Raw genomic sequence first — 27,996 nt, forward strand, 5'->3', positions numbered from 1 at the left:
AATGAAAGGATTTGGATTTAACTCTCCTTTGTGACCAAGGCAATGATGTTAATACCCATCTTAATAAGCCCCTACCTTGCCCCTAGTCTCATAAAACCCTCAAAGAGAAAATTCTTGAAAGGTACATCTTCTCCCTTCTAACACTTGGCCGGGTGTGAGAGGTCCTGGGAACGCAAAATAACCATGGATCTGCATAGGCATTAAAAAGTATGACTGCAATGACGGGCCACACCACAGGTGTCTTACAGCTTGCATATTTATTGAACCAATACTACTAAAATAGCTCCAATACATTGGGTACTTACGAGAGCAACAGTAAGGACCACATGTTACAAAGGCTGCGTCTCCAGCGGTGCGCAGCTGCAAGTCTACATAAATGCCACAAATGCACAATACTGTTTTCTTGCTCTATTTACATATCTGATATATCTATCCTAACAAAGGTGGGGGGTAGGAGGGGGGGGGATGCACGAGAAACTCAGGCCAGTGGGAGGAGCGAGAAGAGAAGGAAGAAGGACAGTGCATGCGTCATTGGTGTTTAACAGTCAGAAGCGCAAACAGTTCAGAACAAGGCCTGCCCTGTCAAAGGAAGAGCTAAAGACGTTATATAAAAATTAAGGTGGGCTTTCAGTCTGGCCAACACAACAACATTCCGTGAAGAGATGGCATTATCGGATTTTATTTTTGTTTATCCATTTCACTGGGAGCAAGGACAAAAATGTAAACTCTACACCTTGCTTATCAAAACTGCCCCCCAAAAAGGTGTTTTGCCTTTTATCAACGTCATCATTATCATCATTTTCTAAAGACATTTTTTCCAATTTCAACTTTGGGACAGGTATAATTTTCAAATTCCTACTCGGATGTCAGTACTTGGATTTGTTTTTCCCACATGGCACTTATTGAAAAAGAGTGGACCTTTACCCCCCTGAATACCAGTCAAACAAAAAGAATCCAAAGAGATACCTCGAGATGCCTGGGGAATTATTGCTTTTCTTTTTTCTAAGTCAGGCAGGTGAGGCTGCAGAACGGAAGAGTTCTGGTAGGTACATTACAGTTTTGTGATTGCTCCCGCTAACGTGACTGCACATCCACCAGAGCCAGCCATGAGGGGACAGCCCCTCACCCTCCTGGTAGCATCCGCTCAACCTACAACACTGAAGAAGAAAGCCACACTGAAGACACAAGGAAAACAAGACGATCCAGTCTAGAGAACAACATTCGGGGAAACAGAGTACCAACAACACCTTCTCAGAACATGGAAATAAAAAATAACTCCATCAGAGCTACCTCGCCAAGGAGCATGTTGAAAGTCCAAAATAGCACCATTCATCAGTGTCTCAGGTCCTGTGGCAGCATCTCGGTCACTTACCACCAGGAAACAATGGGTTTCAAACTACTTCTATACATCAAAAGAGTACATGGATAAAATATAGATATACAGACAATTGATGAACATAAACTACTAGGCTTGTTACATCTAAGTGAGAAAAAAAAAAGTGGGGGGACTCTCAGCCTCTGCAAGAAGCCGTCGGGAGCCACGTGATGAAAAGGTGGGAGTGGACCAGTCATGTGAGAGCAGAGGGAGTCTGAGTTGTGGAAGACATTGTTGTGGCGAACCAGGCCTGAGGGCCCACCTGTGGGGGGTTGTAAACGTGGATTCACAGTGTGAAATTCTGAGTATTTTCACTTGCGTCTGAATGATTAGAAACTGTTTTGATGATACCTATTTGTCCACTGTAAATTCTCTAAAGCAAGGCTTAGAGTCCCATAGTTTCTTCTTATATTTGATGATTTACACAGAAAAAAAAAAAATCCCATATATGATACCAAGACCTCATCAAAACCCCATACACCATATGCAATACAAATGGAGGTGTTACAATTAAAAAAAGTAGAGGTAACTGATATTCGGGGAGCAGAACTCATGGCTGCCTGGTGGAGTCAGAGAGGCAGCGCTGGTCTCCTCCATCTTCTTATGGTTCACTTCCTTTGGCACAGGAAGTCTTCCCTGCAGGGAACACAGACAGAGAGACAGACAGACATACACACACAAAGATATACTTAGTCACTTTTTAAACCATTTGAAACTTTTTTTTTTGCTTCTTCTACCCACTTTTATCCTTGAACTTGTGCTATTTTGCAAACAGTTTATATATTAACAGTATTCCCTTGAATGTAAATATTAGGTCAGTGGGCGGTGAAGCAATTAAAGACCAGCTTTCCTTTGCTTGTGCAGAGGCAAGTGTTTCTGTCATGGTGGTGGCACTGTTCCTCAGAGTCAGATCTCTGGGAGAGTTGCTAGTCCTAGACAGCACCCAGGATCAAACTGGATTGGGAATGCACATCAGAGTACCAATACACTTTTTAAAGATTTATTTTATGTGTGTATAAGCATTTGCCTGCATGTATGTACGTGTACAGCATGTATGTCAGTGTCCATGGAAGCCAGAAGAGGGTATTGGATCCCTGGAACTGTAGTTACAGATGGTTGTGAACCATGATGTGGATGCTAGGAACTGAACTCAGGTCCTCTGCCAGAACAAAAAGTGTTCTTAACCACTGAGCCATCTTTCTAGACTCCTATTTTTTTATTTTTCAGTGAGTGATGTGATGGAGGGCTGACAGTAGTCTATTTTCCATTACACAATAAAGACTTTAAATATCACGGTGCATAAATCTCCCTGCGTGAACTTTCTATAAGCAGCTGGCACACTTCATCTAAGCGCTAATGTCGGGACTAAAATGGTACCCAAGATCCAAGTGTTTGAGATGCACACAATGGAAGGGAATCCCAGATGGCAGCTGTAGGAAAGAGAAGGAGAGTGGGAAACTACATCCAGAGGATGGTGAGATTCAGGCAGCCTAGAGCTCAAGTCTCTCCTTACAGAGCTGACGACTGAGATGACGGCCCCACGGATGGCTGAGGACCACCGCTGTGCCGCGTCGGCTGACACACTGATGGGGAAGTGCAGCCCCCACCAGAACCCAGCAGCAAAGAGAGCAGGACAGCGGGGACCACTGAGCAACTGACACAAAAACTTCATTCATTCGAAGAGGAAGACGGCATGCCCCATCCAGACACCCTCACAGTGAAGACGAAGGTCTCTCTTAATTAAACCGTTACTTATTGGTGTTTTCTTAGGGAGGAAATAGCCTTTGTGGGTTTTAAGTGTTTCTTTTCTTTTTTTCTTTTTCTTTTTATCTTTTTTCCTCAGGTTATAGGTTCTAACAAGAAAGTTTCAGTGAAGTTACCTGGATGGAAGTGCTTGGATTGAAGTGATATTCTGATTTTGTGACTTGTAAATTATCACATTTGAATCTATATTGAGGATGAATTTGGGAGGCAGGAACTTCCAAACAACCTGACACATTTGAATCTATGTTGAGGATGAATTTGGGAGGCAGGAACTTCCAAACAACCTGAAGCTGAGTACTATTTCCAGTAGCCTCAGGGTAGATCACACAAGCTGAAGAAACAACACCTACTGCGTTCGACACCCAGTGTGCCTACAACTTTGAAAGCATTTCCACGTATTCCCTATGTGAAACACACACAATGTGCCCCTTAACGATCCAGCCTAGGTTGTGATGGTGTTTTGGTATCAGTAAATAGCCAGAAAAATATAATTCTTCACACACCATTAAGGGTCTAAATAAAATTCCTCAAAGCATATTATTGGGGCACTCAATAATAGTGTGTAAAACATAGTAAAAATTAGTAGTTTTCAACCTTGAAATTTGGTATACAACCCACAAATTAAGAAAAGAAATCCATTGATATTTTCCAAGCAATGCCGCCACCTCATCTGACCAGTTAGTGCAGCCTTGAAACCGTTCCAAAGTCAGCACACTGCTGTGTCTTGCTTTATGAGACTCAGTACCACTAACCTTTGACCTCCATGGAAAACACACTATAAAATGAAAACCGAGAGCTAGGGAAGAGTATTTCAGATCTGAATTTAGCACTAGCATGACTTTGTCTCCCTCAGGCACTTCGTCACTCATTATGGTTCTGAATGCTTGCACTCATTACTGGATTTTGAACCTACAGAGAGAAACAGAAACCAAAACAGTCCCTACCCAGTCTGCCCTTAATTAACTTGTTCTAGGGGAGACACCCAAGTAACCGCATGACAGAAGACCATCAGTAGGTCATGCAGAGGCATGCTACTGAAAGACCTTGAGGGCTAATAAACTAAAACGCCTTCAAGGGGAGGAACTCCCAAAGAGATGGCTCTCTGCACCTCCTCCCTGGAGCCTGGATTTACTAGATTACAATCCTCTTCTTTGACTCCTACCATTCTGTTGTAAAGAACTGTCTGTGTCCAGCATACCTTTTCCCCAGAAGTCAGGCCTTAGGATAGTTGAGGTCAAACAGGCACCTTTCTCCATCATCCACACACACACAATGATTCTTGTGAGGCAGAGGGCCCTGAGTAATCTGCAAGTCTGAGGGTGGGGGCAAGCAGAGATGCTCCGTGTCCACAACAGGCCTGCTTTGCCAGAAGCTACCTCCAGATGGATAGAGTTCCTCCCAATGACTGCTGGCTCAGTCCCAGTTACTAAGTAATGTGCTTTGGACCAAGTATATTGAGATTATCTTTCATGCAGGTATGCAAAGGTGTGCTTTTCTAGAAGTTTCCTTCTGGACAAAGGACAAGTATATTGTGCTTAAAATACCACTGCATTTTTAGAGAAGAAATAACAAAAGAGCTGAGGGTGTGGCTCCAACTACCTACAGCGCCCACCCTAGAGCATGCTTTGACGGAGGCACAGAGTGAAGGGACGCACCACTGACCTCACACCTCACTGAGGACCCTCAGCTAGTCTTTCCCACTTGGTTGATATTGCCAACATCAAAGGCTGCTGTAGGGAGGGCTGATCCTTTTTCACCCTCAGCTGCTTCAGGGGAATTATGACCTGATTTGGCCCAGAAAAGAATGTCTAAGGACAAAAATACACATGTATATGTAGAAATAATTTTAAAGGGTGAGGCATGTAGCCAGTGGCAGAATATGTGCCTAGCATGGGTTCTACCTCTAGCACCTTCAAAGCAACAACAATAATAATAAATAATAGTAGTAATGAGGAGGAAGAGGAGTGGGTGATGGTAGTGTTAAATGGTTAGATTGCTACTGCTGTATGTGGTGGTGCTGGAGTTGTGGGGTGCGGATGAGTTCTGTACTTCAGTTCTTTTCTACTCCAGCTCAATAAGACTAGCACAAGTTGAGTTCCATCCGGTCCCATAAAATTCATTCCGTTCATCTGCATTTCTGCCAAAAGTTTCAACTTGACCTTCAGAAAGTCTCTGAAAGTCTAAAAATGACTTAGAATTGTTTTCTTTCCATGTCAACTGCCAGAGGACAGGACTGCGATTTCTAAAAATTCTGTCAATAATGGGAACTGCCTAAATCATTTAGTGTAAATCAGGTCATCTCATACAGGAAAATGACAGCAATGTTACATCTGGGGTGGTACCATTGCTCAATGACATGAAACTTTGATTTTGGGGGGTGGGAATAATATTGTATGTGTATGGGTCTTTGGCCTGCAACATGTCTGTGTACTATGAGCATATAGTGCCCACGAGGCCAGAAGTGGGCACTGGGTCCCCTGAAACTGGAGTTAAAGACAGTTGTGAGCCACCATGTAGATGCTGGGAATCGAACCCTTACCCTCTGGAAGAGCAGCAGAACTCTTAACCACCGAGCCATGTCTCCAGCCCCAAGAAACTGCTTAATGGAAATTTTATTTTCAATGGATTTTTTCTTTCTCGTGAAACTAGCTGATCAGTGCTAAGAAGCACAATCCTTCCATTGAAGGTCAAACTAATATTTACTGTAGTCCAAAGTATGTACAGGGAAAACTGGTGACTTACCTTGTAGGTTATGTTTTTAAAAATATGTTATTTCCAAGACCAGCACAGAATTATATTAGTGGGTGATTCTGGGAGTGTACAATGGACATTAAGATGAAATGGAGTAAGCCTGATCTATTTCTTTGTGTGTGTTTATGCTTCAAACTTGAAAACGGGGTTCACGGACAGCAGCTGGGGCTCTTACCTTAGTGAGACTTCCCTCCATTTCCTTGTATGGAAATGGTTCTTGGCTGACCCAGACCAAAAGTTCTGGGTAGTAAACCTATGGAGACATAAAAGCACACACATTCAAATCACAAGGTCCATCCTGAAACCACATGGCCTCACCCCCACAAGCTCAGTTCTCAAAGATGACTCTAGATTCTAGGCTGTCCTCTTGCCCCCCCCTCCCCCCACTGTCTGCTCAGAGCACCAGGAAACTCATTACATGTTTTCCCAATATGTACTGCACACAGAGAGCTTTGGCTAGTCTTCCAAGATGGAGTCCAACAGAGCAGAGATATCAATCGACGTTAGCTACAGAAGGCAAAGTGGCAGTTGAACGGCATGTATGGCAGGGTGCACTAAGGGGCCATGGAGAGCTTTCAAAGCATCTTCCATTCCATAAGTATCTTTGCAAGCCTCAATGTTTATGACATAACCATTCGGGTGGTGATCAACACTGTTAGGAGTTATCCTTCATTTATGAGAAGGTTGAAGAAGAGGAGGAGGGCAGAAATGTCTTCTATTCTCCCCAGCTCCATGCGGCCACTCACACCACACTGTATCCAGCTCCCCGAAGCAGCCTAGTATCTGAGAGAGGGGCAGGGAGCTGGGCAGCTGCGCAATGAATGATTCAGATAATAAGAGTTGATGAATTCTGAGGGTGGGCGGAGGTAGAGGGAGGGAGGCAAGCTGAGCAAGTCTTCTTTAAATATACAAAGGGTTATTAGCATAAGGCTGCTGACCAGCTGTTCTCTATTTCCAGAAAGCAAGATGGAGAGAATGGGGTGGGGCGGGGCGGGGGAGGCTTAAAACTACAAATTGCAGATTTAGGTCAGCTATAAGAAAGAACTTGGCACAAGAATCGTTAAATTACTAAATGAATTTAGAGTGGAAAACTGTGAAATCTTCTTTAAAAAAATTTAGAAACAGAATCCAACAGCCATCTGTCAGAACTAATTCACATTTGATACCGTACTGCCTGAAGAGAGGGATGAAATTAGAGGAGACGCCTTCCAGATCCAAGTTTTGTAAATAAGCCTCCTGTACAGTAACTATTAAGAAGCGTATCTCATTAACAGGTTAACGAAGAGACTCAGGAGTCATTCTCAGTTCTGGAAGTACTAATTGTTGAATTAGTGGTTAATATTTTGTGTGTCTCAATCAAGCTAGTTAGTCGGTTGGGGGTCTGAAGCAGGAAACGTGGATGGCTCATGTGTTCATTCTTTGGGATAACATAATAGTAACTGTTTTGCTGTTCTATCAGTGTTTATGACACATCATAGCCACGGCTCACAAAGTAACCGCATACACTATTTAATCGAGCCCGGCAGTAGGCCTATGAATAGGAATATTTTAATTTCACAGAGGGAAAAAAGGAAAACTCATAAAGGTCAGGACAACTTGCCCAAAGTAACACATCCTGGGTCAGGACTGCAACTCAAATTAGGTTCCTAGATCTCAGCTCTCTTCTTCCCAGTATGCTGGTGTCTCTCATTTCCCCTAAAGCAACATGTCTACTCTCTACCATCCCTCTCTCAAAACAATACCAGCCCACAGCTACCACCCACTTTTGGCTCTCAAAGACTTGAGGGCTCATCCTGTGAGAACCGTTTCCTCCCCTTGGAGTGTCGCTCCCTTCTGAGACATGTGCTTCCCTCCAGTCTCCCCACTTTCCTTTCACAGATCTTTCCCTCCTCTGCCCAGCTCCTTCTTAAAGAATGACACCATCTGCCTTCTTTGGGACAGGCAGCCAGTCTAGGCGGTCTCCCTAGCCAGAAAAGAGGGAATAAAATTACAATTTAAAATAAATAAGCCTTTTTTGGTTTCAAGGCATGTAACAAAAATCATAGCACATAAGATCCCAGGTTAGCTTGACATCCCAGTTTGACCCCAAACTGAAATCAGGAATAAGTTCACTTAATAGAAATTGACCTCAGTGACTGATACTTTTCAACACGCTCACTACAGTTTAAAAAAAAAAAAAAAATCAAATAGTGAGAAATGGTTTCCTCAGGAAGCAAAGGCAAAGTCAAGAAATGACATTTGTGATTGTGTGTTTCTCTGGGGATATTCCATTTTAACCAAGTCCCGCTGCTTTAGCGTTTAGCATATCCAAGCTACCAGAGCCTGTGTCAGCTAGAACAAGCAAAACCAACATTTGGTATAACATTCAGAACTTCTGGCAGGAGAGGCTGCTCGGGAGTAAGAAGTTCTGGGAAGACAGTTACTCTTAGATGCAAATCCAGGAACAGACTGATGGCAATGTGCTCCAAGCGGGCAAGACGCCCCTGTGCCCACCACTGTGGCTCTCAGGACCCAACACTGTGTCACACAGGCGGCTGGACCCTGCCTGGCTTTCTAACTGTTGGGAATATTAAGAGCTGGAAATGACTCACGATGAAGGCCTGAAATGCTGATGGGACTCCGACAACAGGAATGCGCTATGGACCCACCTGGAGTCCCTGTGTGGACGCTGGCTCACAGCCTCTCTTTCTCCTTGGTACCAATCGGCTCCTGCTGCACTATACACATGACTCTACCTGCATTTGCTTTTCTGAATTCAAGTGCATGTTTTTCGTGAAAACTAAAGTAACATTCTTCCTCACTCTCTTTTGAGTTCTTACTTTGAGGGCCGGTGGCTTGTATCTCAGAAACGCCAACGTTCTGGATAATGTACACAAAAATACCCCATGAAACCAGTAAAACAAAGTGTGCCTTGATCATCACAAGAGAAGCACGGAGTCTTTCTTCCGTGTAGAAAAATAAACAGCATTTTCCATCAAATTCTTCCAGAATATTACTCTCTTAGATTTCAAATAGGGACCCAGGGATACAAGCTGTATTTTCAACTACAAAAATATGAGCGTTCACTCCAAAAATATAGAGAAGGAAGAATTTAGCATTTACTCAATTTTGCCTGAAAGTATGTTCATATTTGTCTCTGAGCATACTAATTAATGTACCTTTTCCCACAAAGTACTCATTAATGTACCTTTTCCCACCTCACTGATGATTAGATTAGGAACAACAGGATTGTATGAAGATGTCTTAATATGTTTCAATCTATGATATACATTTAATGGCTTATGATGAAAATTTACCATTTCTTATTCTCTAAAGTATTTGATTGCTGGGCCGTAAGTTTAAATATCCCAGCACAGCATACACATTGGGAATAAAAAGCTCACTTTCCTCCCTCCCTCCTTCCCTCCCTTCCTCCCTCCCTCCTTCCCTCCCTTCCTTCCAACCTTTTCTCCCTCTTTTCTTCTTTCTTTGAAGACTACTTTACTGTCAAGTCCATAATAAAAAAATAACTTCAATTTTTAAACCTCTAGGTCATAAGCTTGAAAGCAGTTTGCTATCTGGTAGGAAGTATAAATAAGAACTAGTACTGTAAATTAGAAAAGTGTGTGTGTGTGTGTGTGTGTGTGTGTGTGTGTGTGTGTGTGTTGGAGGGGAATCAAAGATCAGTCTTTCCATGTTTCAAAAGAAAAAAAAAATTAACCTAGAACACTGCCTAAATTCTTTCAAGCTTTTCATTTGAAAGCTTGCTGGTTTTTGTTTTTTATTTTTATTTTTTTTTCCAGTAGTCTCGTGGTCCACGTTTAGGGGAATGGAAAAGTCCTTTGTCCTATTTCCTATCACTCCCATTATTCCACAGCAGAATTTGATTTCTATGTATTATTACCAGCTGGTAATTTAGAGGCTTCTAAAATTTCCCTATTTGTTTACTGCCTTTATCAACATTTCCTTGAGAAGACCGTTCTCAGATAATAGCCAACAAAGGCACCATTATATCTTTACTCTGAGCATATATACGCCACATAGCTAAACACCACTTACTTAGCTGCTTAACAAACCTTCACAGAAATCTGAAGTAAAGACTGCTGCATGGCTTAGCTGTTAATGACCATAACTGTAACGCACTATTTTTTTTTAAACCCTTGGAGGGGTCCATTGTGTTTCAAGGATGTAGACAAATGGCCTGCTTAAGACTTAAAACGACAGATGCCCACCCCTTGCCATTAAGGAAACAGAGTAGGGTAGCAGGTGGCCAGCCTCCACAATTAACTCTTTGTATAGCAAAGGGGTATATTTCATAATTTAGCTGCCAATTAAACAGTGTATGCCTACATATGTACATGTTCTACTATGCCTAATTGGTCAGGAGGTTGTGAAGCCTAGTCCTACAATTTGAAGAGAATTTATGTGCATATTCATACACCTCATTTTGGTAAAAATCCTCTGAAGTGGCGCAATTACGAATCTTCCTCAAAAGGCACCGAGACCCAAGTGTTGCTGGTTGCAAGAGTTAAGGATGTAGACTGAAACCATAAATGAGGAAGAAAGGTCATTTTTCCCTAAGCAGCATCACACCAAAGACCAAAAGTTGCCCAAAAAATGATGCATGGTGCTGGCTTTCTAGAGCCCTGGTCTTAGAGGCCTTCATAAGCTAGACAAAGCTTCCTCAAGGGAAAGCACATGGAGAGAAATCCATTGCCATAAAAGATAGAAAGGAAAGCATGGAAAACACCAGGCCACCCAAATGATGTATAGAATCCTCGCAAACTTCAGAAAGCAGAATAAAGGTGTTAGTGCCTAAGCTGGCAAACACTGTGATGGGAACTAACTGAAACACACACACACACACACACACACACACACACACACACACACACACACACCTTCACATACTGGCTGTTAGAACAATGAGTAATTAGAGAGAAAACATTATGGGTTTTCCTCCCAAGAAGGAACGGCTGGCCCTGTAGCTCGGCTGACACTTCCAGAGTCCCCATGGTTTGACAAGTCCCTAACACGGAGAAAGTGGGGTGGGGGAAGATAATTGTACCTCAAAAGAAAGATCGGGACGGCTCCCAACTTGGCCATACCCATTGGTATCAGCTCGACCCTAGGTGCGTGTTCCTCTGATGGGCCGAGAATATGTTCCTGTCTGATTTCATATTCTGTAGCAGATTGTGTGACCATTTCACATTATGTGTTGGACAATCCAAAGACTGGTAATTCTTTGCTGGCGCAGTCAGAGCACTTGCAACAAGCTGTGTGGACTTCAATAGTAGAATCCTCTGAACTCTTTCTGCTCATTGTAAAACCGCCATGAGAGGCCGCTGATGAATACGTGGGAACCTGACAGCTGTGGAATTTTATTTCTAGACTTCAACTAGGCAGAGAAAGGAAATGAAAATCTCCTTGCTGGCAACCAAATGAAAGTGTTTACATGTGAAATTAATCGTCAGCACAAGGAGCTTTCACATCCCCTCTGTTCCACAATGTAATATTCTGTTTGGCTGCCGACTTTTAGATTTTTGTCTTCTAAGAACAACAGCAAAGACTTTCAAGGGTAGCAACAAACAAAGGCAGAAACAAGCCACAAAAGGTTAACAACTGTGTCTGACTTTTCTTTTACACTACTGTATGAACCCATTGATTATGTGAATTTTCTAGGCTTTGATGGGGCATAGTTCAAGTCCAGGTATAGTGCGATGGCTTGATAAAACAGAGTAACACTGAGGTCACCTGCAAACACTGACAACTGCCCTTTATCCCAGCCTCATTCCTGGCCGATAGGAACTTGCTCAGCACAATGAAATCCATCTAAGACTACAGACACCCAAAACAGAGAGCATGCATCGAGGGATTCTCAGTTTTCTGCCAAGACACCTCCCCGGGACTGGAGGTCAGTCTGGTACAGGAATCAGAGCCAAGTGTGGTCTAGACTCAAGGAAGTAAGCTCCGTGCTTCAAATCTGGACTTTAATGGGTGACTTCTCTGTAATGAAGACAAAACAAAGTCTAAACAGCTGGTAACCGCTCAAAGTAAACCACGAGAGAAAGCACAAGACTAGAGCTTTGGAAAACAGCTCGTCGCGTCTCAGAAGAAACTTTCCAAACAAAGAGCCAAAAGCTAAGGAAGCTTTTGAAATTCTGAGATTAGGTAGCTGCAGCCGATGGACAAAAAAGTAGAGCCGGGTGGCGAGATGCCTCAGTGAGTAGGCTTGCGGCCAAGGCTGATGGCCTGAGTATGAGCTGGCTCCTGTCCTCTGGCTGGCACAACTGTGCTATGGTACATGTGCACACGTATGTGCATGTGTGCATGGGCACACACACAAATTAATTATTAATTAAACAAATGTCAGTAAATTGTTTTAAAGCAGAGACCACAGTAGATTTGCCTTTTCAGTAAAGGAAAAAAACAAACAAAAAAAATGAGAAAGAATAAAAAAGGAAAACTGAGTCTGTGTTAAGCTACAGCCAGAAAGCCCTTGAGGCGTGTAAGCACAGCATAAGCTTTTCTTTACCCCTATGACTCCAACAAATATGTTATTAAGATCTTTTACCTCCCTGGAGTAGAACCAGAGTAAATATTTACTTAACACATCTGAATTCTAAGTCTGGACCACCTTATCCCACTGGATGGATTTGCTTGTATTTGTCAGTAAGAAAGGAGAAACATGGCATCTTGTGAGATTTCTCCAACGCTGAGGGTCCATCGAGGAAGAGAACACTGGGCTATTCGTTCTGATTTACGTGCAGTGTGCCCAAGTGCAGCTCTAAACCTCAGTCAGCACTCTCCCACTGGAGTAGCGCTGCTGTTCTCTTCCCAGCCTCCAAGTCCAGCACCTCAGAGATCCTTACATCCCAAGGCTAGCAGGAAACTCCAGACTTAATTTTTTTTAACATTTTCAATTTTATAACTTTATTATAAAAAAAAAACTTGCAATTGCTTAAAACTGTATTTCTTTTGTTAAAGCCTTCAGTCAAAGACTAGTGAGATACTTAATAACCTAGACAGAGAATGCTGGCTTTCCATGGTTTGGGCAGATGACAGACTGCTGCCCTGAAGGTCTGAAGACATTCCAGAGCATTCATCCGGTTGACTTTTGTAAAAAACCTAAGAAGAAGCTTCCCAGAAAAACCTGCATTTCCTCCACAAGTGTTCATTCCAAAAGGCTATAACCACTCTTTCCACCAGTCCAGTGTCTTTGGCTGGCAGCCACAGCCACAGCCACCCTGGCACTGGGCAAACGTCATCTCGCAGGTGCTTGTCATTGTAGACTGAGGGACCCTCACAGCCTCATAACCAGGTCTGGAGGGAAAGTCGTTTCTCTGTAAGAAGACACAGCTTCTGAGAAGCCTGGCCTTCTCGAGAAAAGGAGCAGTGTCTACGGATCTCCAGGCACAGCCTATAGGAGCTCAGGTCAAAAGAGGCCAGCCGCTAAGCAGTTTCCCAGAGCCCGACCTCGGCACAAACCAGCACATGTCTAGACGGACAAGAGAGATGACAGAAGCGGGAACGGATGCGCTACAGCTCGGGACACTGCCCGGTTTCCAACTACTGGGTGAAGCAAGGACTGAAGGCTGAAGGCACTGTCTGCTGAAGAGTCCTGGAAGGCGGAGGGCCAGAGGAGGAGCTCCACCCCTCGTGGAAAGGGTGTTTCAGAGCAAGGCGTCAAGGAAGAAACAATGCTTTGAAGAGTTGTGAAACTGACTGTAAAGGAGACTGCAAGTTCCGAGGGGAAGTGCCTGACCAAGATCACACCTGTATTCTAACCACGGTGAAACCCCTGTTTAAACTTAGAGCATCATCATAAACCTTGACTTTATTCACCAACCTTCTATTTAAACCCCTTCCTGAGTTTTCACTCCACTGTTAACAAAACATTAAAAGTACTTTTCCAAGAGAGGAGACCAATGGGTGTTGTGGGGACCCACAGGGACTGAATGTATAAATTCATGGACCCACAGTCACATGCAGTAAGGTGTCATGGAGTCCATCATAATGCTTAGGGTTTGTTTGTTTACCCCCCTTCCCCCTTACAGAAGATGAGCCCAGGGCTAAATGTTTATTCTATCATTGAGCTACACACCCCAATTTACATGTGTGCTTTTAGAAAAACAGTTGTAGGCATGTGGATTTATGCATACATTTAGTGGTACTGGGGAGGGAACCTAGTACCTTACACATGCCAGGCTAGCATTCCACCACGAAGTTTCATTAGCTCTGGGCGATAACTTAATCCTCACCATTTTCCTATAAGGATGAAATGAGCCGATACACAGTATTCGCACCAGAGCCAAGCACACGGGTGGGTGCTCGGGGGACCACTCTCCTCTCACTTACCATTCTATAGATGAAGACACTGAGGGAGAGTTGGGGCGTCTTTCCCAGGGTCACACAGTCAAGACATGGAGAAGACAGATCGCCTCTGTCTTTACAGACTCAGTGGTCACGACTGACACTGGGTGCCTTCCCTGGGGCCACCCGGATTGTCTCCGAGGCTCTCCAGAGAATGGAGAGGCCTGCTTTCCAACCCCAAAGAGTGCTGATCACCCCCTCTTAGCGCCCTGGAGATGAAATGTAGATACATTTCTGATACTCACTGTCAAAAGTAATTTTCTCAAATTATTTGTTGTTCTAAAACCTATTTCCAGTAAATAGTCACTCCTTCAAATAGAACTAACCTTAAGAGAAAAAAAAAGAAAAGCAGTCTTCGAGGACACAGGATTACAGGATTTGTTCCACAGTGCTCAAGTATTACCACTGCTGCTGCGGAAGTCCACTAGGTGAGCAGAAACTTCAGCATGGCGACATTAAGATTTTGGATGTTACTGAACCCAACCGAAGAAACACTGGCAGTCTCCGTTTATCAGTTTTCATCTCCATCCTTCCCCTCCCTCCCTCCCTTCCTCTATTTCACCTTCCCTGGAAGGAAATGATCAACACAGCACAAATATATCTAGCAATTGCTACAGCAAATGACAAGGCCCATTTGCCGAGAAAGCACATTGTTTTATTATGACCCCCAAATGAACTCTCCAACAGCTCCTCCTCAGATGGCCTCCAAAGGCCCCTCTAATTCTGCTCACTCTTCTCTTTCCTGGAAGATACTGGAAATCCTGTTCACTATACCTTTGCTTTTCAAAATTCTAGCCAACTTTAAAACACACTGCTAAAAGAATTCGAGTCTTCTCTTTAGCAATGATATGTGGAGACAAACCATGCATTGCATAAACTATAATGTGATCTTGACTAAAAAGGAAGAAAATAAACACTAATTAGAGCAGAGAGGCAGTGACCAGGCTACTAGAAATTAGAAATTCAGAAAGAAAAATAGATTTATCATGATTTAATTTGGAAAGTTTTAATTAATGTAGCAGAAATCCAGACAGTTCTAAAGACAGGCTAATGAAGAAATGGAGAAGGGGTAACAAGCCAATTACTAGGTAGTCATGGTCTAAAGACTCCAAATAACAAGCAATAAAATGTGTCCTACTTCATGCTCAGACCACATGGAAGACTACATTCAACCATAACTAAAGTTATAAGAACAGCTGGTGATTTTAGTAAAAATTCACATTATCAAATAAGGTGCTTCTATGAGGCCAAAGAATAAATTTAATCGAACCTCTGATTGAATTGATTTTGACAGTGTAGATAACCAAGCCTCATATAATAAAATTAAAGCTTAAAAAACAGTCCTCAGGAAAAGGGGATCGGGGTAGGAGAGACTCTGTAAAGATGAAATAAGAGCATGTGGAGACTTGGCTCCCAGACCAGGATAACAAGATCTGAAGAATTTAAGATTCCATTATCAAGAACTCAGCAAACTGCAGGCCAAAGCACTGGATGATGTGTAGTTAGAGAGCCAAGAGAGCCTTGCTTGGAGACTTGGCCTGGTACAGATCATTGGGGCTTTGGTAGAAATCAAATCCAGATAATCCAGATACACATGTATGAAGACAGAGGGCTTAAAGATATAAGCAGATATGTTGATTCTGTATTAACTAACTGGCTAAGTATGGAATTTCAATCGCCCAATCAATCCATGAAAAAAATATTACGAAGTCTTTATTTCCTGTGAAGTAGTGGGTGTGTGGTGGGCACTTTGCAAAAGCAGAATGCACATTTTTTTTTTTAATCAATAAGTGATGTCCCATTGATCTGAACTGGAACCATCAAAGAAGCAAACGCAATTTTCCTAAAGGTTTTTTAGGGGATGGGGAGCTAAGGAGATATCTCCGTGGAAAAAGTGCTTCGACACAACCACGAAGACCACACTTTGCATTCCCAGTACTCATGTAAAATCTGAGTGTGGCTGCACGTGTCTGTGACCTCAGTGCTGGAGGAGACAGCTGGAGTCAAGGGCTCACTGGTCAGTCTCTCTGAAATGGCACGTTCCATGTTTAGTAAGGAATCTGGTTTCAAAAAACAAGGTGGAGAGCAGCTGAAGAAGACAGTGGACATCAACTTCTAGCCTGTACATGTGCATGCAAGGGTGAGCAACACACACACACACACACACACACACACACACACACACACACAATCACAATCACAATCACAATCCACAAATCAAAGAAAGTCTGTTCAAGAAAGCAGTGTGCTGGTTAATATAATTCACCTGTTCAAGTTCTAATTATCTTAATCACACAACATCTGAAACCCTCTGACGTTCATGACTTGGAACCATGGCTGTGTGCCCTGTGCCTGTTCTCTGTTTCCTCTGGTTTAACTGAGTTCCCACAGCGCATTAGGGGGGATGCTCAGCCATAGGCTGCCAACCCCACACATGCCACTATGGCCACTTAGCAAGGGTCTGACAAACTTTCAGACTATGGTCTCACCAAGCCTTGGGGTAACTTTCACAAGGACGACCTAGTGAAGGGTAGGAAACCGTGCTGTGCTGGAAGTGCTGAGTACTTAATCCCAAGCACTTTCTGGGGCCATGCTTGCCACTGCTTTTAGCCACCTAACTACTGACTATAGTCTTTCCTTCCCAGAGGATGTCCAAGAAGCAGGGTTCTCCCCTACTTTCGAACTCCTTCCGGTCCAAACAATGGCTTCCTTTAGCAGACACCAACTTTATCCAGTAAAAGTGTCCTCAAAATGCCTGGGCCCTATATTAAACAAAACAACTTTTGTAAAATTCTCCCTGCTCGGCCTGTAGTATTTTTCCCGGCTGGAAGTGTATCAAACCCAGTTCCACCAGGAAGGCTGTTACCTGCCCCAGTAATCAAAGGACAGTTGTGTGTGATAGTGATCTGAGTGCAGGAGCTGAAGGGGTAGAGCCAGCCAGCCACACCAACACTTCTTTCCACTTTCTGAGACTCCCTCTGTTTTCACTACCTATCGGGAAGGCTCTGATTCAGTATTTTCATTGGCACCAACCATTTGGCTATTCCCCCTTCTTTTCCAATCAGTGTCTCTAACTGCCAATTTCAGCCAAAAATGGAGCAAACAGACCTTCCTTTCTTCCACCACGCTCTCTTACATCTCCTCCTCCATCTCAAATTCAAGATATTCTTGTATTGTCCTCCATGAAAGTTAGGATGGACACTGAACCAAGGATTCTGGAAGCCGGGCTCTGAGATGCCTCCAGCTAGATAATCATAACACCCTGAAGGCAAACGGTTTTAGGAAGCAGGCCAAGGAAATACTCAGTAATAATTTTGTCTTAAGAGATTTCACCACTTTGTGAAGCCATAGCAGATTCTGCTCAACTGCATCCATTAGAGTACCGAGAGGCGGTCCCTGCTGCCTGCTGGAAACACATCACTCTAACTGAGGGCATAATGGTGCTCCACAGCCAGCACCCTGGATAAGGTCTGGGACTCATAGAAATCCAGCATTCTGAGCTAACACAGTGCCACTCTGCTTAAAGGGGTATAAAAGAAGAGAGTGCAGAATTGAATTTAAGAGTTGTGCTTCTAGGGTGGTTAGATCTGGCTTAACTGTTCGATTCACCTCCCTAACACAGAGTATTCCAGAATGTTCAGCGATCAAGTCTTTGGTCAATGAATGCATCATCTGTCCAGACTCATCTCGTTTCCTGGACCACAAGATTAATAATCTGAGAGATTGTGACTCTGCACAGGGTCAGGCTGTTAATGGTTATGAACCCTGAAGTAGGCCACCTGGCTCTGGCCAGAAATGCCAGACTGTCGTGTAGCTATGACACTAACTCATTGTTTATTCCACAAGCATTGGGGCATTTATTGATCACTGGGGATGTGCCAGGTCCTGGTTAGGCATTATAGCAGAGATCAACCTGGCTTATAGATGGAGGTAGGCTCCATTCCAAGGTCCCATTAGAACATGTTAATGAAGGCTAGGCTTTGCTTCCACACTATGTAGTAACTATGTCAAATTATTTTACTGGCTGTCCAAAAGTTCTGAGTGATGGAACTTTCCCATCTCTGAATTCACCACCTTACCCACAGACGAAAGTGGGGAAAAAGCAAGACATCACAGCCTTATTGCTTCCAAGAAAGGCAGGCTTGTGTGGTGGTCAGGGTGTCAGTCCTTCAAGGTCACAAAGAGGAACTGTACTGGTGTGATACATGGACAAGGCACGTAAGATTATTTCCACCAGGGATACTACTAGGATTATTTCACAGAGATCATTCTCAGTCTGGAAGCACACCTTTATTCTGTTAGGTGGTGCATTCCATACAGACCAAGCCCCCCCCCAAAAAAAAAAGGCACAGAAGAAAGGAACCCTGGGACAAGTGACCTGGCTAACCCCAACTATGGCTACAAATAAAGGATTATTTCAAATGGTTCCTGGCAAGTTGGTTTCACCCCAGAAATTAAACTTAGGAATATCTAGTACACTGGGAAAAGAAAAAAAAAAAGTATTTGTAAAAATGATGGAGGACAGATAAGCAGTTCTAGGAGCAATGTTCATCTATGCTGCCCTGGCTGAAAGGCCTGGAGAAGAGCCCCACTCACCTGAAGGAACTACAGCTGCTGACCTATGCTGGCCTCACTGGAAAGCTGAGGGATGGGCCCAACTCACCTAAAGAGGCTATGGGTCAGTCCCACAGATCCTAGTCCTGACACTTCCTGTGGAGATCATGAAGCTAACATCTCCCAATGTGAGGTTCTAAGGAAGTCCCTCGTGGACAGACTTGGCTTTTCCCAATTCGGGTGAGTCATGTGAGGTGATTCCCCTCAGATACTCATGGCTATTGACTACACAAACAAGTGTCTACAGGACTCAAACGGTAATTTTATTAAGCTGCTGCGCGGAGCTGGCTTGTACTTCAAAGCATGTCTAGTTTAGTCAGGAAGACCTGAGGGAAACAGCAGCTGAATCCCTAACACATCTGGTCAACCTGAGCATGCACCAGGTCTGCCTAACCAGAAGGAGATCCTGCCTCCTTCCAGGCATCTGGCACAGCAGGAGGCCCCTCTGGCTCAGTGGATATCATTGAGGGACTCCTCACAAAGAAAGGCTGCTGCTGCCTTGGGAGGAGTAAGAGGCAGGCTCCCTTTCCCAGGGGCATCCCTTTCCCCATCAGTGTAACCCCTGGTCCAAGGACAGTAAAAGGGCGCAATAAAGACAGCTGCACCTTTAACCAGAAAGCATGTGAGTCGGGACACGCTCAGCTCAACCAAAAAAGAACCCGAGGTAGTCTGGTAACCTGAGTGAGAGCACTGGGCCATCTGGAAGACGCCTGCCGAGTGGCTTCTTCTGCTTAGTGCATCAAGTCCTTGACTCCTAGGTCTAATTTTTAAGATCTGTCCTTGACAGCACAGAGGTCCTTAATGGGGAAGAAGCGCTACTGCAAGTATAACTTCCCGATCCATCCTTTTTATCTAGAATTGCCTTCTGCCTCCTCTAAATCTGCCCCGAATATCCTCAGTTCTTCGTAGACCCAATGTTTATCAAAGACTACTTTCAAGACTTTAGAATAGAAAATGTAATACAGCATATTATTCGCTCTCATGGAAAAAGAACAGCAGCTCACTTCTAGGCTCAAATTTTGTGCTAACACCAGGTAAGTGTGCGTGTCATCCTGAAACACTATATTGAGGATTTGGACATGACAGTCGGGATGAATAACAAATGTTGAGGCTGACTGATGCTTGGTCACAGGTGCAAGAGGAGTCAGAGGTGGCGTGCATGAGCAACCTGCCATGTCTAGCTCTAGATAATTTCTATTTCATCAATAGGAAAGATTTCCAATGGTACCATCCATCCTCATCCTACATATCCGCCTCTGAATTTTATACTTAGTCCTGGATTATGGAGTCTTGCAGTGTCTGCTAGATTTGCTGTTCAAGCTAGTCTTCCTTCTGCAATTAAAATGTGCATCCACTGAGGCCAGAGGCTGGGTACGTGCCTTCTGCAATCTAAAGAGCTATGCACAATGCTTACTTAGGTGAGAATGCTCTTCAGTTGACAGGCAAATGGTGTATATTCCCACTGCTCATTCTTCTTAGTTTTGTGTTTTCAGGCATGCTGCCTTTGTGTCTTTGGGACCACAGATTCAGACTCTACCAGAAATAAGTGAGTGTTAAAGTCACAAGGCTGACAGTGAAGCTCCTCTTGGATTCAGGAGGGGATTTTTATAGCCATAGGATAAGCTGCTGTGAGCTTTGAGTACCACAGATGGATCAAACCCAGAGTACCAGAACCTCATTGCCTACTCAGAGCACGGCTCTGAACACTGGGAATCGGGGCAGTCCAAGCTACTCTCTTTTGGCAAGTGCCACACTTTATGGTTTAACCACAACGTTTCTTGCCCCTGTAACAAATCATGGCAGGTAATTTGCTGTGTAAATGAAAGTTGCGTTCATTTTGGCTTCCTGGCACTTTACAAGGAGAGGTTAATGATACAAATTACCTCTACTTCACCAAAACTAATCATGGTGACTCATTAGAACTAAATTGTAAAACATCCAATTTAATAGATATTAGCATGCACACACGAAATATTTATTAAGCTTCTACTACATATTTACTAACTTCTAAGCATGAAATATGAAGTAGAGAATTCCTCTGTGGGCCTATAATCAATTGGGCAATATGAAAAAAGCTTATGAACTACTAACAAGTTACATCATTGGGGTTAGTAGCGTGTCTTTGCTACTCATGAATGGGTTGATATTGAGAATTTAGTGAAGAGAAATTTAAATGCTTAAGTCACAAACTAAGAGGGCTGGTAATACTTATAACACACTAGGCAGAAGCACTGTGATTTTTTTCCAGCCAATGAGATGAAATATTATTGACACTCTCTCAAGGATAAAAATGTCCTCAAATATCTATTTTGGATAAATTTAGACCCAGTGCTAAGCTGTTTTCTAGTTCAAGCCAGAAAAGCAGTTTAAAGTTGGACTCTTGCAACATACCCTCAGACAAGATAACACAGTCCAAGCACACTGGAATCCTTCCCCCTTTGTATATCTGGATTGAATTTGCTGATAAGACTGCCTTATCCCTAGCCTTTTCTTACACAGCACAAGAATTATGCAGATAAAGCAAGCAACTCCTTCCACTACCACATCACTCCAGCATCATTTGAGTTACCAAGATGAATCAGATGAAATCAAAGGCTTTTTAAAGCGTGGTTATTCAGATAATTATTTCAGTCTTGCATGTCACTGAAGCTGTTAGGACATGGTCCGAAGACTTCCCAGCCATGAGCAGCACTAATGAGAAAGCCTGGGATCAAGGACACTTCAGGGCCCCCTTTCAAGGCATCTGAATGCACTCAAGGACTTTTAATGACCAGGTAAATGAATATTTAAACATTCAAAATTCTTATTTGGGGACTACTCATTCATCTGTGCAAAATATTTATATTGTAGAAGCCCATTTTCTGATTTTGGAAGAATTTATTTTAAGATTTAAAATGAATTTAATTCCTTTTGTGTATTTATGGTAATCTGTCCTATATCTAACTTTTCAAGAAATACATAGTGTTAGAGTGAATAGCTATTTATTCCAAGGTGTTTTTACTCCAAGATAGTAGGTACTTGAGTACCATCTCCAACCTGACTATCTCTATAACTCAAGAGGAAGCTGGGCTGGGCCTAAACCCAGAGAGACTGATTATCTCTTCTGTCCTCATTCCCCAAACAATCTCCCCTTCATGGGCACAGGAAGGCCTGGTGAAAGACAAGATGGCACCATATAAAATTACCTCCCAGGTAACACCAAAAGTCACTGCTGCAACTTGTCAATTTACATCCCAAACCCAGCGACACAGGCTGCCAGTAAGACTAACCATTCCCAAGCCCTGCCTTTTTCTATACACCAGGAAGTTTATGTTAAGGGGGGAATTGCTGGAGGAGTTCTCTCATGAGCCCGTGAATGCTCCTTCACAGCTTGTGTGGGAGCAGAGCGCCATGAACAGTACAACAGAGTCAACTCATCTTTCTTAATGCCCAGCATCAGCCATAAAGAGAACTGAAACTGTTCCAGTTCCTAGATCTCTGCTAGAACATTCCAAGTCCATTCTTAGGCCACTGGGAGTCTGTGGCAAACACTGGGAGGCACGTTTACTCCACAGAGGGTAAAACCAGGACTTTAACTTTGGCAGTGGATTAAAAATCTGGTTTGTTCAAACCAACTTCAGAATATATTTTCTAAAATGTTTTCTCCTTGTTGGCATATACAAGTCAAGTACTTTTAAAACAAAATGCACAAATCAAAAACACATCATAAAATAGAGGTCTAGAAACAGCAAAAAGCTAGGTTCTAAAATGAAAAAAAAAAATCCCAAAGATCCCTGTAGACTATCAATAATTAAAAAACATGCAGAACTCTACAAATTGCAAACAATAAAGGCAAAGGCATGTTTGCTAGAAAACTGAAAAGGCTGGAGAATGGGTCACTGACAAAAATATTATGGTCAATAAAGATGCAGAAAACTATGCTTAGAACAACAACTTAACAGTATGCTTGGGTTGTTACCACCTCAGGCATCACCTCCAATACCATCACATGATTGGCACCCTCAGAGGCCCAGGCACAAAGGTGGCACAGAGCTGAAGACAGACATGTACATCATTGTATGTATTTATCATTTATTTTAATAGTGCACACAACACTCTATGAATCCTGCATGCCTCCAATTTACTACTGTGGAACCCTAAGTTCTAGTTCGGTTTCCGATGCTGGAATAATATTATTGACCTAAAACAACCTGGGGAGGAAAGGGTTCATTTGGCCTAGAAGTGATAGTCCATCATTGAGGGAAGCCATGGCAGAAGCCAAGATTGGAACCCGGAGGCAGGAATTGAAGCAGAGGCCATGGAAGAACACTGCTTTGGCCTCAACACTGAATTGCTCCTCACAACTTGCTTACCCTGCTTTTTTATACAAGCCAGGACCACTTGCCTGGGGTGACACTACCCACAGTGGTCTGGGCCCTCCCACATCTATCATTAGTCAAGAAAAACAACCCACAGACATGCCCACAGGCCAATTAGATTGAGGCCATTCCTCAATTGGAGGGGGGGGTCCCTCTTCCCAGGTTGTTCTAGTTTGTGTCAAGTTGACAAAGACTAACCAGTGCACCCTACCTACTTAGTGTAAAAAGGCCAGATATTCAATCATAACCTGTAGAATTCCAGAGTTTACTAATTCCTTACATTGGCCTGAATAGATTATATTTCTGCATTTGAAACGACCTCCTATAATATATGGAAATTGGATTCTCTGTAGTGTTTTATGCTATGTAGATAAAAAGGCATGTTTAAGAGAAAAAGCAATGCTTACATATATTCCAGAGATGGCCAGCAGTTAACCACCCTGCTTCCTGTAAGTAATTTCTATCATATGTGAGCCAAATCTTTAAGTAAACTAGTTACAGAGTTCTATAAAGTAGTCCCAGTTTTAATCAAAGAAAGCAAATGAACTTCATTTTGCTAAAAAGAAAGAGGTTAAAGATATCTCTAGTATCAGGTTTAAAAAATATATTTGAAAAAAAATTTTTTTTTCTTTTACATTACTATACACAAAGATTTTTCAGAGCTCAGGCTTTCCAGATACAAGAATTTCTAGAAAGTGGCTTGGAATCGCCCTCAGACAATAACTGCCGGAGCTTTTATTTCAAGCAGTGGGCTTGTGCCAGAAGGGACTGCCATCCTGATGAAAGGAGCATCGAAAAGTTGTGAGAAGATTTTTTTTTTCACGAGTAAAAATCCTCCCAAGGGAAACAAAGTGCGACCGTCCACCCTGCCACCCCATGTCACGGACAAGTGAGGGAAATCAGCATTTAATATTAATTTGTCCTTGCTTTTCTGCCTTTGAATGGTTCCAACTTTCATTCTCAGCTTGGCATGCATGTCTGCCTTCCACAAAGCACACTCCACGCCCCCCCCCCCCCCCCACAGAAGCATGGTGCTTGGCTTTGACCTTGATCTATAGGCCTGGATTTGGCAGAGTTCAAGGGTCCCGTTTATGTTTAACTAAGACTGTCACTTGAGACATTGCAACATACAGCCTTTGTGGTCTACCTAGGGTGATCCAGTGGGCAGGGCTGTAGAACAGGGCCAAGCAAGCCATGCGTCCACTCCAGGAAAAGAACCGAGTACTGAAAACTCCATTCCACCACCACCTGACTTAGTACTTTGCAAAAATGGCTGACTGGGAAGGTAACCTGAAGGTAACGGCTTGCAAGGAGTTCATTGATTACTTTCTCTGTTCACCTCTTTTGTCTTTCTGCCCCAATTCTTTAATTTCATCGTTAGCACACCAGTCCAAGCAAAACCTACTTTGCTCAGGGCTTCGACACCCACTTGTTGAAATGCCAGGCAAGTCACAGGTTAAAAAAAAAAAATGAAAAAGCTTGCTTCTTAATGAAAGCCAATCTGAACTCATTTAACTGCCTCTGATTCATCTTTCTCCTTGGAAGCTAATTCTTGGTTGTTCTCAAAGAAAACATGAAGTATATCAGATCCAATTTTAATTCACTAAATTCCACCCTCATTTAATAGAGAGAAAAAAAGAAAAGAAAAAAAAATAAGAAGTAAATTAGGCAGGCACACACTTTAAGTAGGGAATAAGTGCTCTGAGGACCATCAACATTTTTAGGAGGCATGCTGCACAGAAAGCTGCAGAATGTTTTTGTCTGTTTTTTTTTTTCTCCCCACAGAAGTTGAACATATGCATTCAGCTGCTTTTGGTATGTATTTCCTATGGTGCCTGATTTAATCAGAAATTTAACTACCCTCTCTGTGGATCACACACCTTGTGGGAAACCACTATATTTCACTTTAGAGGTTAATATGTCTGCCCTCTAAAACTGAAATGTCTCTTTTAAAGGAAGTTATAAGTAGGGAAAAAATACATATGTATTTGAATAACAACACATGACACATTCATTAAAACGATCGTATCTACTGCTGTTAAGGACAGCATATACTATAGCTTGTTCCTTAGACACAGACTCAGTTTCTGGATAAGTTCTGGCTCTCTGTAATAGAAGACCCACTGCTTTGTTTGAGCCTGCCTGCCATTCCTCCTTCATGTATATCACAGCATGTCAATCTGCTTAAAGAACAGAGCAGTTCCTGCTGTTTGAGTTAAAACATCCTTGCTCTGAAAATCAGAATTTTAGGTTTCTATTCAAAATGACTGCAAGTCAATAGATCTAATCCACCACATCCGATTCATATAGACTGTTCTACTGCAGAGCACTCACCCACTGGAGACAGACCTTTTAAAGGTCAGATGGGATAGGAACAATAGAGAGGCAGGCTGCATGAAGGCGGGGGGCTGACACTATATGTAATCACTGATAAGGAGCTACTGAGAATTTCTTCTGGTGACCGCTTCTTACCATTTTGAGAATCTTAGTAGTCTCGGGCTCCTGTTCCCCCTTTCTTCAGTCCAGGGAGACCAACCTGCAAAATATGTTTAAATACAGTAGACACATTGCTTCACCACAGGTCAGCAAATGCAAAAATGTCTCCTCGGAGGTCACAGACAAATAACTACTTTGTGTGCCGAAGATGAGTTCCATGCAAATTATTCCAACCACCGGAGCCTCTGGAAGAGCTTTCCAAGTGGTCTACAGGTTTACATAGGGACAAAGGAATCCCTGGCACCTGGCTCTGCAGTCCTGGGCTATTCTTAGTGTCTGGTTCATCTTTAAATTGCAGTTCAAAAGGTTTAGCAACTTAAAAGTAGACCCAAGTGATAAAAATAGATTGTTTTCTGGCTGCTCTTTGTTCCCAGACATACTACTGGCAGTCTATTTGCAATCAAGACGAGAGAACAAGAATCAGCCTTCCACCGTAGTGTAATGCCTCAGAGTGGATATTTTTGGAAATGGCACTGCATTACATAACCTTCCGTGGGTTTTTTTTTTAAAAAAAAAAAACTACACGGGGAGAAAGTCGGGAATATACACCATTATGCCCTTCTCCCGAAACCAAATAAACATTCACGTACATGCTTCACTGGTTCACCCTCTATCTTTATTCCATTAGAGCACAACTCTCTTGTTAATGTAAGTTATAGCAAAATTAAGATGAATGGAAAAACTAAAAGTTCTCCAAACGGGGCATCAGAGGCACCTAGAGTTTTCCTATAATGTTGTTATAGAAACATAAATGCAAATCAGGTTATAAGCAACACCCAGAAAAAGTAGTCATTTATTTTTTTTAATACTCCCGAACCCCAAGTTCAACTGCTTTATAAGAAAATACAGAGAAAAGTGTTGCAACAGCGAAAACATGAAAAGACCCACCGCCGCAGCAGCAACATTGAAAGAGTAATCAAGTGTAAGGATTTTATACAGGGAGGGGGAAGCTTGCATGCACCAAAGTGCATTTAATGCAAAGGAACAAAACAGCTCCTAACAATGAGCAAGAACAAAATTAACCACACCAGCAAGCAAAACCCCACCCCTTCACAAAAGAATTCATTTCTCTCAACTTGTGCGTTAAACAAAGGAGGGGGGGGGGGAATCGAGTTAAATTCCAGCCTTAATGCAGCAGGAGCAAAATGACATAATTTCTCCAAGGTGTCAGCTTTAGCTCTAAAATTCGGAGGGAGAAAGCATGAACTCTGCAAGGTTGAAGGGTCCAGCTTAGAGCAAAGGCAAGGAATGGACACAAAAGAGAAAGCAGCGCTCCCAGCTGGGGATGAGAAAGGCATATACTTACAGACAAAAGCCCCGCTCCCTGTTCACTCTCTCTCCTCTCTACACCTGAAACACAAATGTGGATGAAAAAGGGCATCATGCTAGAAAGACAGCTGAGGGAGGGGGAGGGGAAAGGGGTGGAGGAAGAAGAGGGCGGAGGGGGAAGGGAAACCAAACCCCAACCCGCTCCACTTCCAAGAAGTGCAGCCTCGGAAAAGGAGGGGAAGGGATCCCTGCCTTGCGCGCTCTCTCCAAGTGTGTGTGTCTTGTGTCTCTCTGTTCCTCTAAACCAATCTCTCAATCTCAACTCTCTCTCTCACTCTCTCTCTCTCTCTCTCTCTCTCTCTCTCTCTCTCTCTCTCCCCCCCCCCCCCCGCTTCTCCTCCCACCTCCTCCCCTCTCTCCTGCTAGTGTACTAGTGAACAATGAGCTAATTCTGATGGAGCTGGCACGCGGCCAGCGCCCCAGCCTTGCTGCCACCGCGGAGCCAGACTGCTTACTCGGCAGGAATCGGCGGCTCGCGGCCCCGTGGGCGCGCGGCCAAGCGGCGCGCGCTCCCCGGCCCCCGCACCCGCGCTGTCGCCGCCGTAGGGCACTGGGCCCTCGAGGAGTGGGGGGGTTGAGGAAGGGGGGGGAGGCAGAAACCGCGCCGAGCCGCCCCGGGAGCGCAGCGCACACTCTGGCGGGTTCTCCGCCTCGCCGCGCGGCGGCTTTGCAGACAAATAAGGAGGCGGAGGCGGCGGTTTGGGGGCGTGCCAGGCGCGGAGGCGGCCCGCCAGGGAGAGGCGGTGCAGCCCTACTGTAATAATAAACCTGCGGCCGGGGCATCTGAGGGAACCGGGACAGCCACGGCCCTGCCGCCTTCCCTTTTATGTGCCTGTCCTGAGCACAGCAGAAAATGGTGCCCACGGCAGCCCCGGGGCGCGCACCGAGGGCCCCGTCCTAGCTGCTCCCCCCGGGCTCCCCGCCGCGCCCGCCCCCGCGCGGGGGAAGCCCGAGCCT

The 27,996-nt window shown here is 43.7% G+C and overlaps 1 protein-coding gene across 3 annotated transcripts; it reads right to left on the minus strand.

The window, feature by feature from the left end:
- Positions 1 to 238: 238 nt before the first annotated feature.
- Positions 239 to 27,985, minus strand: Nrep (neuronal regeneration related protein). 3 transcript variants are annotated; one of them, XM_076554894.1, is made up of 5 exons: positions 27,495 to 27,621; positions 27,017 to 27,060; positions 25,687 to 25,750; positions 6,066 to 6,143; positions 239 to 2,011 (listed from the first exon to the last, which is right to left on the minus strand). In XM_076554894.1, exons 3-5 carry the CDS (start codon positions 25,687 to 25,689, stop codon positions 1,886 to 1,888), a joined length of 207 nt encoding a protein of 68 aa, XP_076411009.1. In that variant the 5' UTR covers positions 25,690 to 25,750; positions 27,017 to 27,060; positions 27,495 to 27,621; the 3' UTR covers positions 239 to 1,885. The 3 variants fall into 3 exon arrangements, with proteins under 3 accessions (XP_076411009.1, XP_015852127.1, XP_076411008.1); XM_015996641.3 differs by lacking the exon at positions 27,495 to 27,621 and adding an exon at positions 27,232 to 27,350; XM_076554893.1 differs by lacking the exons at positions 239 to 2,011; positions 6,066 to 6,143 and having other exon boundaries at positions 25,683 to 25,750; positions 27,495 to 27,985.
- Between the last annotated feature and the right edge of the window lie 11 nt (positions 27,986 to 27,996).

The sequence above is a fragment of the Peromyscus maniculatus genome, chromosome 19 (genome assembly GCF_049852395.1).
Source record: "Peromyscus maniculatus bairdii isolate BWxNUB_F1_BW_parent chromosome 19, HU_Pman_BW_mat_3.1, whole genome shotgun sequence".
Lineage (NCBI taxonomy): Eukaryota > Metazoa > Chordata > Mammalia > Rodentia > Cricetidae > Peromyscus > Peromyscus maniculatus.

Coding starts and splice junctions, on each gene's coding strand:
- Nrep (XM_076554893.1), bottom strand. CDS start 27,822: ATGCCCCGGCCGCAGGTTTATTATTACAGTAGGGCTGCACCGCCTCTC. Junction 27,061..27,494: donor GAGCCGCCGATTCCTGCCGA/GTAAGCAGTCTG, acceptor TTTGTGTTTCAG/GTGTAGAGAGGAGAGAGAGT. Junction 25,751..27,016: donor AGGGAGCGGGGCTTTTGTCT/GTAAGTATATGC, acceptor CATATTTTGCAG/GTTGGTCTCCCTGGACTGAA.